The sequence below is a fragment of the Trichoderma citrinoviride genome (assembly GCF_003025115.1).
Source record: "Trichoderma citrinoviride strain TUCIM 6016 unplaced genomic scaffold BBK36scaffold_17, whole genome shotgun sequence".
In the NCBI taxonomy this organism is placed as follows: domain Eukaryota; kingdom Fungi; phylum Ascomycota; class Sordariomycetes; order Hypocreales; family Hypocreaceae; genus Trichoderma; species Trichoderma citrinoviride.
The window spans coordinates 567,041-581,492 of NW_020194725.1; the positions used below are offsets into that span (position 1 = coordinate 567,041).

The window sequence follows — 14,452 nt, forward strand, 5'->3', positions numbered from 1 at the left end:
GGAGTAAAGCTTGTCATTTAATTGTCCGACGAGCGAATTGCCGCGGTTATTGGTGGAGGTGATTTCTCTGCCATCATGATCCAGTGTACTACTAGTAGTAGATAGTGGAGGCTATTATCAGGTCGGCTCGCTAGGATGCGGCATCTGTCCACTAATCGAGCGCTGTAGAAACAGGCGCATTAGCGGCACAGAAATGGCCCCATTACATCACTATCATGACAGAGGCGCGTCCAAAAGTGAGCTCATGCTTGCCGATGGCACGAGCAGCTGCGCCGGCGGGGCTCTTGCCGTCTCCGGTGCCGCTTTTGGGGGGGCAGTGACAGTTGATTGAGTCTGTTCGAGCTGTTGATGGTTGGGATGGAACTTGTCGATTCGAATCAAAACATCATCTAGTTCTACTATATATCCTCATTCACTCCCTCTTGAGTGTCTTGTTCCCGTCTCTTGACCTCTTTCTCCTGCAGAATATCCCATCCACAAGTCCCGAATCCTGCAAGCTCTCCCATCACCGCGAGCTTCATCACCAACTTATACATCATTTGCATCATCATTGATCCACATCTCCTCGCGCCTCAGAGTGTCGTCACCGGTATAAATAAACCTCATCGAATTCTCGTATTTGCTCTCTTCATAAACCACAAGCATCTCAAGAATCACATCAAATCAAATCAACAGCAACTGCAAGCATGGCGAATATAAGGGTGCAGAGTCTCGAGCAGCCCATGGACGTGGCCGAGTATCTCTTCCGGCGTCTCCATGAAATCGGCGTCCGCTCCGTCCACGGCCTTCCAGGAGACTACAATCTCGTCGCCCTCGACTACCTGCCCGATTGTGGCCTCAAGTGGGTTGGCAGCGTCAACGAGCTGAATGCCGGTAAGCTTGATGCAACGAACGATGCAGCATATAGCAGCCATATACTGACTTTCATTGTCTTATAGCCTACGCTGCTGATGGATATGCCCGCGTCAAGCAGATGGGAGCCCTCATCACCACCTTTGGAGTGGGCGAGCTTTCGGCCATCAACGGCATTGCCGGTGCCTTTTCAGAGCACATCCCCGTTGTCCACATTGTCGGCTGTCCCTCCACCATCTCCCAGCGGAACGGCATGCTCCTCCATCACACCCTCGGAAACGGCGATTTCAACGTCTTCGCCAACATGAACGCCGAAATCTCAGCTGAAGTTGCAAAGCTCACCAACCCCGCCGAAATCGCTACCCAGATCGACCACGCTCTCCGAGTGTGCTTCATCAGGTCTCGTCCCGTCTACATCATGCTCCCCACCGATATGGTCCAGGCCAAGGTTGAGGGCGCAAGGCTCAAGCAGCCAATCGACCTGTCAGAGCCCGAAAACGAGCCCGAGAAGGAAGCCTATGTCGTCGATGTCGTCCTCAAGTACCTGCGAGCTGCAAAGCACCCCGTCATTCTTGTTGATGCTTGTGCGATCCGCCATCGTGTCCTTGATGAGGTCCACGGCCTCATCGAAAAGACCAACCTCCCAGTCTTCGTCACCCCCATGGGCAAGGGTGCTATTAACGAAGAGCATCCGACATATGGTGGTGTATATGCAGGTGCCGGTTCCCACCCGCCTCAAGTCAAGGACATTGTCGAGTCTTCAGACCTTATCCTCACCATTGGTGCCCTCAAGGTGTGTACACCTGCTTCGAGCATTTTATTCCGACTGTTCTGCGCCGTTTTCTAACCTTCCACTTAGAGCGATTTCAACACTGCGGGTTTCTCTTACCGCACCTCTCAGCTGAACACCATTGACCTCCACAGCGACCACTGCGTTGTCAAGTACTCGACATATCCCGGCGTGGCGATGAGGGGTGTGCTGCGACAAGTCATCAAGAAGATCAACCCATCCGAGCTCAGCGTCCAGCCATCACCGATTGTCGAGAACGAGGTCACCAAGAACCTAGATGACTCGCCCGTCATTACGCAGGCCTGGTTCTGGCCTCGCGTTGGCGAGTTCCTGAAGAAGAATGACATTGTCGTCACAGAGACCGGAACGGCCAACTTTGGCATCTGGGACACCAAGTTCCCATCTGGCGTCACCGCACTCAGCCAGGTCCTCTGGGGAAGCATTGGCTGGTCTGTCGGTGCCTGCCAAGGAGCTGCCCTTGCGGCGGCCGATGACAACAGCGGCCGCAGAACCATTCTCTTTGTGGGCGACGGTTCGTTCCAGCTTACGGCCCAAGAACTGAGCACAATGATTCGTCTCGGGCTGAAACCCATCATGTGAGTCCATACAATAGTTACCCACGGCGCTTCTAGTGAGATCCTCACTGACATGGTTTTGCCAGCTTTGTCATCTGCAACGACGGCTTCACCATTGAACGCTTCATCCACGGAATGGACGCCGCCTACAACGACATTTCGCAATGGGATTTCAAGGCCCTGGTGGACGTCTTTGGCGGATCCAAGACTTGCAAGAAGTTTGTCGTCAAGACCAAGGAGTCATTAGAGCAGCTCCTCACAGACTCCTCGTTCAACGCGGCAGAATGCCTCCAGTTCGTCGAGCTGTACATGCCCAAGGAAGACGCTCCGCGGGCACTGATTATGACTGCGGAGGCCAGCGCCAAGAACAATGCAAAGCTGGAGTAACCGACTTGGGAACTGACGGGACATGAGGGTCCGCCGTCACCTTAATAGACTAATAGATCGAGGAGGCAGATCAAGGGCAGGTACCGATGGTCCATCCAACAGGTTTGGAGGGCGAGGGAAAATGAGTTAATGATTCATGGTTCAACCGGACAGTATGAGTTACCTTAGTTTTTGTGACATCAAGATTATTCCTTTGAAACGTTGCACATTGTGTGAGTGAGACTGAAGCTATGATATGTAAAGGGTCCCTTGAAGATGAGAGGGATCACGTGGCTGGTGAAGCTTGAGTAGTTTCGAGTACCTTGCTCACCTGCAAATAATAACCACAATAGAAGTACTGGGTACCCGCTCACCGTATCTAATCGCCCGAGCTCAAATATTCAAGCTGCTCGTTTGCACTGCAAGCTCAATCGCATTCACATCCACGGAGCTCCCAGAACATCATTCTATCCAGCTAATTCCGATACAGGGGAGTCAATTGCAATGGCAGACTCCGCCTCCAAGAGAAAACAGGGCCCTGGAGGCTCAGAAGGCTCGGCCTTGAAAAAGAGAAAGGTACGAGCGAGGAAGCCCTTTCCTCTGTAGAAGCCCAATTGCTGACGATGGGAAACGGATGGGAATGAGCAGGAGGGCACAGGTGGAAGATGGAAGACGCCGGCTCAAAAGGCAAAGCAGGCCTCGTGGGTGGAGATGGGCAAGGCCCTTGAGGTGGGCGACGAGGGCATCTGGGTGACGTACGCGAGGGGCATGAAGAACAAGGCCGTCCGGGAGTTTACGGCCATGTGCCACGAGTACGGCGAGAAGCTCTACGGCATCAAGCCGCCCGCCGACGACGACGAGGCAGAGCCCCCCCATCCGGCCGACGGCGGCGAAGCAGCCGAAGAGGACATTGAGGCGTCCATCGAGAAGGAGCTCGAGCGGATGAAGGCGCCGCGCCCCAGGCCCAAGGCGAGAGGCGTCTTCTCGCCCGTGTCGGTGACGATTGAGTGCGTCTTCTTCATGAAGACGATGAGGCCCGTGGATCCGTGCCGGCTGGTGCGCGAGATGTGCCTGGACGCGCAGGGGTGCGGGAGCCCGATGGAGAGGAAGTGCAAGTACATTAATCGGTTGACGCCCGTGGTGGATACGGAGAAGGCGTCGGAGAAGGGGGTGAGGAGGGTGGCGAGGAAGGTCCTTGCGTCGGTGTTTAGGTTGAATGAGGAGGTGGAGGAGGATGGGGGTGATGAGAAAGAGGATGGGGAAGAAGGAAAAGAAGGGGAGAAGCAGGTAGAGGGTTTAAATGGGGCGGAGAAGGCGAATGAGGAGAAGACGGAGGAGGAGAAGACGGAGGAGGAGAAGACGGAGGAGAAGACGGAGGAGGTCAAAGATGCAGCTGAGGCGGAGGTACCAGAGACGGAATCTCAGCAAACCCCTTTTACTGTGAGTCAAAGCCGACCGAGAAGAGCTTCCTCATGGACAGCTGACGTTGACACTGTGCAGTACGCCATACGACACACAATGAGAAACCACACCGTCCTGGAGTCGCAGGCCGTCATCAAGATGATTGCCGGCATGATCAAGCCGGAGCACAAGGTCAACCTCAAGAGCCCGGACAAGGTCATTCTCGTTGAAATATTCCAGGTTCGTCCAGTGTTTTCCCTCTGCCTGCTTGACTCGAATGATTTGATGGTGGTGTGAGCTAACAAGGTGATGCGATGGCTAGTTGTTCTGCGGCATCTCTGTGGTCGATGGCAGGGAGTGGGAGGAGCTGAAGCGGTATAACATCAATATGCTGTATGGCGCGGCGGGCGAGCAGAAGAGCGGTGGGGGCGGGAAAGCTGCAAAGGCCAGTTCAGAGGCTTGATCAGTTTGCATGGAAATCTGACGGGTTTATGATCGATTATAAGATAATATCCCTTCCAAAGGAGAAGAACATTGCATGCGCTGTATGGACAAGCAAGTGAGACTTGGCATCATTCTCATGTGTTATACTATTGCTACATTGGCCATGTTATTACGAGACAGTCGTCAATCTTTGGAGGCCTCATCCTCGTCATCTTCATCACGGGGCAGCTGGAACCCCATCAAGCCCATGAGATTCCCTGCCGGGCCAGCCATGCCCCCCTGGCTCTTGAAGCTCTCTAGCAAATTCTTGGCCAGGTTGAAATCGATGTCAATCTCTTCATCGTCATCGTCGTCTTCTGCGGTATTTGCCTGCTGACCGCTCTCCTTCTGCACTGCCGGCTGCTTACCCTTTCCCTTCTCTAAGCTCTCCTTCGATCTTATAGCGCGATCCGTTATTGGTGGATCGAGCTGGAGTGTTCCGTACTCTTTGAGCTCGGCTTCCATGCGAGAGGCGAGCTCTTGGATGTCTCGATCTTCTTCCGCCTCACTGTCCATGCTTTCTTCGGCAGTATCGACTTTGCGAGCCTTTTCTCCTTCTGCGTTGCCCGTCTTCGTGATGCCCATCATTTCCTTCATCATGTTGGAGAACGCTTCTTCGTCAAAGTTGACCTCGTCGTCTTGATCTTCATCGTCATCGTCATCATCCTCGTCATCGTCATCAATGTCCATCCGGTCGAGCTCAGCGCCTTCCAACCCAGCGCTATCGTCGTTGAGAAAAGCCTCGAAGCGGGAGACAATCTTTCTGAGATTCTCTTGCGTCTGAGCCTCGCCGAAGCCAGATGGCGCCTTTGAAGAAGAAGCGGCTTGCTTCCCTTCCAGCTCACGCTCAAAGTCTTCGTAGTTGATATCAAGCCACGAGTCGTCGTCGTCCCGATCAACGTTCTCCCACTGTTTGATTTCTTCGTCGGATGGCAAGGCCGAGCTTCCATCCTCTTCGAGGTCGTCCAATAGTATAGCCATCTCGCGGGCGACTCTGCTCTTGCTTTTCTCCGCATTGGCGGCTAGCATCTCGAATCCGCAGGTCAGCTTCATCCCCATTTCTAGCCTTTCCAGCTTTTTCTGATCTTCCTTTGAGAGGAGGTCTAGCTCTTGGTGTTTGCGAAGCAGGGGCTGCCACCGTGGCGGCGCATCGAATCTCTGGGACTTGAGTTGCGCATAGAGCGTTTTGCTGAATCGTACGCTGACCGTGACGAGATCCTCGGGAGGGAATCGCAGAGGCGCCGTTGACGACAGAATGGGTTTTAGCGAGTTTGCGTCTCTCAGATAGAAATGCTCCACGGCAGGGGCAATGATCTTGGGAAGAGCATGAAGGATGTAGGCAACCGTCCTGGGTATCGTGACAAGAGAGTGGTGTATGGAGTTGGCGATTTGCTCAGGATACTTCCTCAATCTGTCAAAGGCTTCGGCATCGAGGGCGGGGAGGTGAATGAGGGCGTCTGGTTTGGACCGCAGAAACGTGACGGCTTGTAGGACCGACAAATGTTCTGGCTCGGTTTGGCTGTTGGGGTTGAAGGGTATGAGGAAGATCTTTCCAAGGTGAATCCATACACGATAGCGATCGATTTCCGGACTCAGCCAGCTGGGGAGGACGTTGGCCGCTTCTACCAGGAGGAACTCGCCGTCAGAGTCGGAGACTCGCACCCAGAGATCCGAGTGGGCCTTGGATAATTCACACAGCAAGTAGACGATGAGCCATTCATCCTCGATGGCATCTCCATAGTCGGTTGTGCCTTGTAGGAAAAGCAGTCCTGGAAGCCGAACTGTCAGGATATGTCATGGCATGGTATGAAGGGGGCTCTTATGCAGATACTCACCATGCTCGCTCTTCAGTGAAATCTCAAACGCTTCACGCTGCCAGATGTAGTCCTTTGTGAGTGACTGGGCGAGCTCAACCGCGGCTTTCCGAATGGCGTCGAGGCGAGCGCGTGCTCGGCGAGGGTCTGACTGCTGACTGTCTATCACGAAGAGCATGTACTCGACGGTGTTTTCAGAGAGCGGCTCTCCGGCAGCTTCCGCCTCGCCGAAGTTGGCGTCTTGAGACATGCTTTACCGTGGGAGAAGTAAGGTGTTATTGGGGGTAGTCATTGGCATGGCAAAGAGCGATTTGATATGCAGCCTTGACTGATGTAAGTTGTACGTCTGAGATTGAGTTTCTGTAAGTGAGGCGCTTTGATAGAGGCCCCACGCTGGCAAGCTCTTATGTACACCACCCACTGAAGAAGTTTCTTCAACGCTTGCTACTTTGTACTTGTAAGGTAGCCATATAGAGATAATAATACCAGAACTCAATTAGACCTTTCCATCTATTCTTAATTAAGCGCAGTGCATCAGTCTTTACCTTCATCACAACTGCAACGCATGTTTGCAGGCATCAGCTCCAGCATGATAAAACGCAGCCTTACCTTAGTCATGCACTGCTACTAGTACTAGTATCTGCCACTGTAGCCGCCACTGCAGCCGCCACTACTACTAGTACTACTAAATTATTTACCCCACGACGCGCTCAACGCGGTTAATCAACGCGCCGCACGAGCAGCTTCATACGCAGATTCGACGAGACTCCAGCGAGTCGCTTCTCGGCACCTGCAGGATGCATATGGACGATGAGTCTGGACTCCTGATGCTTCAGCGTGCTCAACTCCAAGAACCCTTCCGTCCTCAGTAGCCGCATCCTTGCAGCTCTGCCGTTACGACTCCAAATCAGCCAATTCAACTACCCACAGGCATCAGCCATGCCGCCTTCTAAGCGGTCACGAAGGGCCTCGGGCCAACAAGAGGACGAAGTTGTGGAAGCGCGAGCATCCATGGCCAACGATGTACAACCGGTAGCTGCCCTTCAAGAGCAAATCGCTGGGCAAACTTCAGCTGGCTGACCAAGTGGCAGAGAAAACGAGTCCGGCTGTCCGGGGGCGGAGCAGAGGCCTCGAGCAGCCGAGCGGCAGCAGAGACGAACCGAGACGAAAGCTCCTCGGAATCCGAAAGCGAAGACGGCGACAGCGAGGACGATGACGTGCCCGCCTCTCCCCCACAGACCCAATACGAACTGATGAGAGACAATGGCTTCCGACACCTCGCGAATACGGATTGGGACGACCAGCAAGCTACGCAGAAGATCAAGCGTCGCACCACGTCACAGACCTTTGATAACATGGTCGCCGAGAGCGGCATCATTGAGAGCATCACCTGCTACAACTTCATGTGCCACGAGCGATTGCATGTGGAGCTTGGCCCTCTGATCAACTTCATCGTTGGAGAGAACGGTAGCGGCAAGAGCGCTGTCCTGACGGCTCTCACCCTGTGCCTTGGTGGCAAGGCCAGTGACACCAACAGAGGCGGAAGCCTCAAGTCCTTTGTCAAGGAGGGGCGCGAGCATGGAAGCCTCGTAGTCAAGATCAAGAACGCCGGCTCCGACGCATACCAGCCCGACATCTACGGACCGTCCATCACCGTCGAGCGTCACTTCACCAAATCTGGAAGCAGCGGCTTCAAGATCAAGACGGCCGAGGGCAAGGTTGTCTCCACCAAAAAGCAGGAAGTCGACGAGATATCGGAGTGGTATGCTTTGCAAATAGGGAACCCATTGACTGTCCTCTCCCAAGATAACGCGAGACAATTCCTCAACTCCGCCAGCCCGGCACAAAAGTACAAGTACTTTGTTTCCGGCGTTCAGCTCGAGCAGCTGGATAACGATTACAAGATGTCCCAAGACACGCTGGATAAGACGCTCATTCTACGTGATGATCTCGACGAGAAGATTGCACATGTAAAGAAGGCCATGGACGATGCGCAAAGACTCGCCGAAATCGCTCAAAAGAACCAAGGCCTGCGCGAAAAGGCAAGGCTTTACCGCAATCAGCTCGTCTGGTCGCAAGTCGTCGAGCGTGAAAGGGAGCTTGAGCGGCGCAACGCTGATCTGGTTAGGCGTGATCGAGAGCTCGTCTCCTGGCAAGAGGACGTCGACGAGGCGACGAGGCAGCTCGAGGAAACCGACGAGTTGCTGGCCCGGGCTCAAGAGGCCCGCAACGCTCTCGAGACGGAGGAGAATACCTTTGAGGAAAGAGTGCTGGAGGCAGAGGTTGCGTGGCACGAGGCAAAGAAGAGACAAATGGAGCTGCAGGGCGAGGAGCGAGATGCCCACATTCGATTGAAGACGCTGCGGACCGACATACTGTCCTGCGAGAGCAAGATCAAGGAGGAAGAGAACCGGCTGGACGGCTCATCGGCCTCTGCACGCGCGGCGAAAGACCAAGAGCTCTCCGAGGCCATCGCACAGGAGAAGAGACTTGCCGAGCAAATTGAGGACGCCAAAAGCAAGACGCAATCGTTCAAGGATAGGGCTGCGGAAGCCAAGGAAGCACTCCGACGAGCAGAGCAATTCCTCCAGAGGAAGAAGCAGGAGGAAACCGTGGCCAAGAGGGGCGTCAGAGAACTCGAACAGAGCAATGGCTCAGCCTCTGACGGATTTGACCCGGACCTCATCAAGCTGTCCAAGGCCATTGAGAGAGAAGGCGGTTTCGAGAGCAAGCCTATAGGGCCCATTGGCCTCCACGTTACCCTCCGAAAGCCAGAGTGGTCCAGCATCCTCGAGAAAACTTTTGGTGATGTGCTGAACGCGTTCGTCGTCAAGAGCAAGAGGGACCAGTCCAGGCTGTCGAGTATTATACAGAAGATGGGCCTTAGGAAGCAGCCGCCCATTTACATTGCGTACGGAGGTACAATCGACACCAGGTCCCAGGAGCCCGATGAGAAATTCGATACCATTCTCAGAGTCCTCGACTTTGATGATGAGCTCGTGCGGTCGCAGCTGGTCATCAACAATCAGATCGAGAAGATCATCCTCATCAAGGAGCGCCTTGAAGCGGAACGAGTCATGATCGATAACGATGGTCCTCCTCTGAACGTAGCGGCGTGCATCTGCTTTCACGATGGCCGAGGGAAACGCGGTCACGGACTGAGAATTACGAACCGATTTGGAACCATAGGTACCAGCCCGGTCACGCCGTCGGGAATGCAGCCTCGAATGCAGTCAGACTCGGCTCAACGGCTGCTTGTAGCGAAGGAGAACCTCAGACAGCTGGGTCTGGAGGTGAAGGAACTCACAAACGAGGAGCGGCAGGCGCGTCAACGACTGAGTAGCTGCGAGTCTGACCTCTCGTCGCATCACTCTGCAATCAAGGAGTGGGAAAACGATCGTCGTAGGATCCAGGCCGACATCCAGCGGATTACCGAGGAACTGGATGCGTTTGAAGGTGTTGACGGGCGTCTTGTTGCGCTGCGGGAGGAGCGAGAAGCGAAGCGCACCGAAGAAGAGCAGCTCGGTCTGCAGTATGGCAACCTGAAGCTGGAAAAGCGGGAGCTGAGCAAGAAGACAGAGGAGGCCAGGGCACGTCTCGACGCGGAAAAAGACGTGCGTAAGGATCATGAAAGCCGCGTGGCCAAGGTGGTTGACAAGATTGAGACACTTGAACGGCTGCGCAAGGTCAAAGTTGCCGAGAAGAACAGTGCTTTCGAGAGACTGGATATCGAGAGACAGGAGAGACGCCGAGCAGAGGCCAAGCGTGACCAGAAGGTCGCCGAGGTGGCCGAGTTTGTCCAGCAGGCGCGGCAAGCGGCGCCGGATCGCGTCCACATCCCCGAAGACGAGACATACGAGAGTCTCGAGATCAAATACCAGAGAGTTTGCGAGCAGCTGGCGCAGCGCGAGGCTCGGCAGGGAGCCACGGACCAGCAGATTTACGACCGAGCCATCGAGGCCCGGGCGCAGTACGAGGACGTGATGAAGAAGACGAGGGACGTGGACGAGACCATTGCGAGCCTGAAGCAAGCCATTGAGCACCGTCTTCACCTGTGGAGACAATTCCAGAGGCAGATCAGCGCCCGGATACGCATCCAGTTCACCTACCTCCTCAGTGAGCGTGGCTTCAGGGGCAATATCGATCTCGATCACCGGGCCAGGCGCGTCAACATCAACATTGAGCCCGACAAGACGCGAAAGAGCTCCTCGGGCCGCAACACCAAGACGCTGTCCGGAGGCGAAAAGTCGTTTTCGTCGATCTGCATGCTCCTCTCCGTGTGGGAGGCCATTGGATCGCCGATACGGTGTCTGGACGAGTTTGACGTCTTCATGGACAATGTTAACCGAGCGATTAGCACCAACATGCTGGTAAGTTATGCTTGCTCAGTTACGAGGGGAGAGATGGAGAGAGAGGGGTGATGTAAAAGTGAATGCTAATGGATTGACCTTTTTTTCTCACATGCAGGTGGATGCCGCTCGACGATCGGTTTCGCGGCAGTACATTTTGATCACGCCGAATGCCATTGAAGGCCGCGCTCGGCTTGATAAAGACGTCAAGATTATCCGGTTAGTTATTGACTCTCTTGAGCATCACTCTCTCTATCGTATAAGCTTCAACAAGGCTAACTTGTCTCGTGATACAGCTTGACCGATCCTCGCCAACGAACCCTTGTCTAAGTCTAGTAATGGCTGTATAAGCAAGCGGATGGATCTCTCGGGGACAAGGTGATTTAAGGAATTGCGCATTGATGTTGGAACGCCAGTCATTCGTGAGCGGTAATGATAATAGGGCGATGGTATATACATGAGGTGGTGGCGAGCAAACTCGTCGGGATGTGGGAGCCTTGAAGATGCTGCTGATGATATTGTACATGACTCTTTTGTGTTTTTTTTTTTACATGTTTGAGTACTCAAGCATGGGGTTCGTGGTTAAAAAAGGCAGATAGATAATCATGCCTGGGGGCGTCAGATAGGAACGCCCTTGCTTCTCAAGACATTTACGCCAGCGCTGAGCGTGAATCCAACCCATTGCCCTACGGATCCAATGGTGCCCCCGACAGACTGGACCTCGCCCAGCCTTCGGTGCAGGAACTGTCTTGTCTCGAGGAAGGACGGCGATCTGTCGTTGGTCATGAACAGCTCGCTTGAGCTGTACACCATGGAGAGGGCCGCCCGCTTGGTGTACCACGACGGATCGACGGCCTTGTCGCCCGCCAGGAACCAGATGTCGTCGGACAGAGCGGCCAGCTCGGCCAGGGACTTGGGCAGATAGCTGGGCTGGGCCATGACAGCCAGGGCCTGTAAGCATAAGAATCACGCGCTCCTTGTCAGCGAATGCCGTAAACACCACCGGGTCCGCGTAGCGACTTGTCTCTCTCTCGACCCAGTCTTGAGACAAGAAAACTCACCTCCTGCCACCTGTGTATGACGTCTTTGTTGCCCATCAGCCGCTCCCACGTCAGGGCAGCGACCTTTTCGCCGACGCCGGCCGCCGAGAGCGGCGCCTCGTCGCTGAGCAGCTCGCGGCTCCTGTCGGCCAGCCTCTCGCGCTGGGCGACGAGGTGGTAGCGGATGAGGCTGAACTGGCCGTCGGGCAGGACGCTGGCGCTGATGTCGGGGTATCCGGCGTCGCGGGCGCCGAGGCCGATGGCGCGCAGGGAGAAGCCGTGCTCGGGGACGTGCCTGTAGGCGGCGGCCAGGATGGCGCGGTCGACGGGGCCAAAGGGCGGCGACGGCGGGTGCTCGTGCGAGTGGTATGCTCTGCTAGTAGGGGTGGTGGTGTTTGCTCTCCAGGAGGACGAGGCTGGCGCTGTCTGGCGGGCGATTGGGCGGCGGGCTGAGGCGGACAGGCATCGCGCGGTGCGGGCGACGCAAGGGGAGGCCATTGTTGGGGGGGGTTGCTTTGCTGGCGGTGGCTTCAATGGTAGCTGAGGGCGGAATTTGGACGATGCCTGTGCTGGTAGGCGCTGCGATATGCGCTGCAGTGTGTGATGTCGTTTGCAGCTCTGGCGACTGATTGACTGATTGTACGAGGGGCTCTGCAAACTTGAACTTGGACGGCGGTTGAGTGGGGCCATCGGCCGAGGTGTTAGTGTCTGGTTATAGGCAGATCGCTGTGCTGAGGCATGGATCAAGGGTATACAAGTTCAGTTGCTGTAGCTGCACCCACGCAAACAGCTGGATTTTGATATACTAGTTGGGCAGACGGATGTTGGAACGTAATGGATATGAAATCCTTTGACACGGCCGCTCAGCCACGGGCCAATGGCTGGCGGAAGCGGTCATGCCCGGGGACGTCTAGCATCGTTACACAATGAACAACTGGACCGAGAAGGTCCTTGCAGGCGCAAAGCTGCTCACCGGTATGGAGTTGCTGGCTTAGGTAAGTCTCGCCTGGTCCAATTGCATGGGTACGGATTGCATCATGCAGCTGCCAGTGGGAGACAACTCAACAGCTTTGCAGACGGAGGTGGAGAGAAGAAGCAAAAGGAGAAAAAGGCAACAAAGAAAGGAGGAAAGGCAACCGAAAGAGGGACACACCTCTCGCTACATTCCCGACTTGCAGCCAATCGCACCCAGCGGCACGCCTCTGCTCGAGCCAATAGGCAGGGACCCGGGGCATTCTTTGTCTGGCTCTCTGGCGGCAGAACACGCCAGCATGATGATCTCGTATGTACTTTACATGCACCTCACCCATACCTCTGAGGGTGGGTTGCAGAGGGGTCAACGGAGCACCACTTACATGGACCTGCGATTGCGTCTGATGCCGGCCCGATCCCCCATCGATTCTGCCAGCGCCGACGACCGACACGATGCTTGTGGAACAAGGTGGCACCTCTTTCTGCTGTAACAGGTACGACAAGTGCGACGCCGTTCTGCTGCTGTATCACTCGCTGGTACATAGTGCAAATACGAGCAATGGCCCGGGGAGGGTGGCATCTGGAGCCGGGCCCTGTTTGACGGCCGCGAACGACTCCAGTCAGTGAGGACGCACCGCACGAGACTGTACATCCATATACAGTACCTACGCAAGTACGAGTACGGACAGGACAGGGAGGGCCCGGCCAGGCACAGTCCAGGCCATGAGTCGAAAACACTGCAAGTCATGCAAGGCAAGGCCGGCTGCACTCGCCAAAGCACTCAATATCGGAATCGTACCGGTACCTCGTCGTCGGCTTCGACCTCGAGTCGTCTCACCGATCTTCTCGGGTAGGGCACCTTAGCATGGTGTTAGTGCTGCTGCTCCGCTGTTCCCGCCGTGCAGTGGTTGCCTCTAGCACCAGTTGATCACTCAACCGCTGCACTCGAGGCCCCAACGACTTCCAACTTACAGGCTGGATGCTGCGTGTTGGCAGGCGCTTGGAAGCTGTCCTGTCCATCCATGTCTCTGGGAGCTTACACGTTCTGGCCGGCCCAGAACTTCAACTTGTCCCTTCCGGCCACTCCCAAGGCTCTCCTCCTTCTGCACGCCGTATCGCTACCTGACTGCAGAGCTCCATCTTCATACAGCAACATAATCTCAGGTGCCGCCACCTTACCTGAAAGACGCCAAAGCAGCCAGACCTCGCAGCCGCCAATAGGGAACCCCCCCGGCGCCCCGGCCACGCTTCCAAGCTCCCGAGCAAACGACACAGGCGGATGTGGGAACGTCCGCCTCGACGCTGGTTCGCTTGAGGTGCCTGCTTTTGCCTTGCGCGTGCTGTGTGGTGTGGTGTGCCGGGACCGAGATTCCTACCGCAAGTACTGCTACTTCAACACATCACAACGATCATCGCTGCGTCCTTTTTCCCTCTTGCGAGCCTCCAAGCATCCGACAGGCAGTTTTTTTCCCCGGGTTCAATCCACGCTAAATCGACGAGAAGCGCGGAATATCCACGTACGTATGATACATCGCTCGTCGGCTCTGGGCAGAGCCCACCATCACATCACGCAGGTTGCTGCAAAGCTGGACGCAATGAGCGACGTGCATGCATCTAACTCACAGCTGCTGCCACCGTGGTCCCTGTTGCGTGAGGCTCGCTCCTCGCTGGTCTGGATTTTCCTCATTTTCTGCTTCTCTTTTTCCTGCTGCCTCTGCTTGGCGACTGCCGCTCTCCCAACTTGTCTGGCCTGTCTCTAGTCTCTCCCACTTCCAGCTCCAGCTCCAGCTCCAGCTCCCCGGCCCACGAG

The 14,452-nt window shown here is 55.4% G+C and overlaps 6 protein-coding genes across 6 annotated transcripts; 4 read left to right on the plus strand and 2 right to left on the minus strand.

Annotated features, from left to right (window-relative positions):
- Positions 1-686: 686 nt before the first annotated feature.
- BBK36DRAFT_61123 (pyruvate decarboxylase) lies at positions 687-2,604 on the plus strand (the record flags this gene model as incomplete). Its single annotated transcript, XM_024898353.1, has 4 exons — positions 687-873; positions 939-1,645; positions 1,712-2,238; positions 2,304-2,604. The coding sequence occupies 4 exons, from the start codon at positions 687-689 to the stop codon at positions 2,602-2,604; spliced, it is 1,722 nt and encodes a 573-aa protein (XP_024745790.1).
- A 483-nt stretch (positions 2,605-3,087) lies between these two features.
- On the plus strand, positions 3,088-4,402 carry BBK36DRAFT_1098601 (hypothetical protein; the record flags this gene model as incomplete). Its single annotated transcript, XM_024889122.1, has 4 exons — positions 3,088-3,159; positions 3,232-3,870; positions 4,084-4,224; positions 4,307-4,402. Coding segments are annotated over 4 exons (948 nt in total), but the record flags the coding sequence as incomplete, so codon positions are not given.
- A 209-nt stretch (positions 4,403-4,611) lies between these two features.
- Positions 4,612-6,531, minus strand: BBK36DRAFT_1163153 (SGT1-domain-containing protein; the record flags this gene model as incomplete). The annotated part of the gene is made up of 2 exons (XM_024894505.1): positions 4,612-6,236; positions 6,303-6,531. The coding sequence occupies 2 exons, from the start codon at positions 6,529-6,531 to the stop codon at positions 4,612-4,614; spliced, it is 1,854 nt and encodes a 617-aa protein (XP_024745792.1).
- Positions 6,532-7,220: 689 nt separating this feature from the next.
- On the plus strand, positions 7,221-10,960 carry BBK36DRAFT_1129028 (P-loop containing nucleoside triphosphate hydrolase protein; the record flags this gene model as incomplete). Its single annotated transcript, XM_024891699.1, has 4 exons — positions 7,221-7,313; positions 7,409-10,651; positions 10,749-10,849; positions 10,927-10,960. 4 exons carry the CDS (start codon positions 7,221-7,223, stop codon positions 10,958-10,960), a joined length of 3,471 nt encoding a protein of 1,156 aa, XP_024745793.1.
- A 288-nt stretch (positions 10,961-11,248) lies between these two features.
- On the minus strand, positions 11,249-12,168 carry BBK36DRAFT_1172662 (ubiquinone biosynthesis protein COQ9; the record flags this gene model as incomplete). The annotated part of the gene is made up of 2 exons (XM_024895760.1): positions 11,249-11,581; positions 11,692-12,168. 2 exons carry the CDS (start codon positions 12,166-12,168, stop codon positions 11,249-11,251), a joined length of 810 nt encoding a protein of 269 aa, XP_024745794.1.
- A 428-nt stretch (positions 12,169-12,596) lies between these two features.
- Positions 12,597-13,496, plus strand: BBK36DRAFT_1144900 (hypothetical protein; the record flags this gene model as incomplete). The annotated part of the gene is made up of 4 exons (XM_024893712.1): positions 12,597-12,645; positions 12,739-12,952; positions 13,137-13,179; positions 13,305-13,496. The coding sequence occupies 4 exons, from the start codon at positions 12,597-12,599 to the stop codon at positions 13,494-13,496; spliced, it is 498 nt and encodes a 165-aa protein (XP_024745795.1).
- Positions 13,497-14,452: the final 956 nt, after the last annotated feature.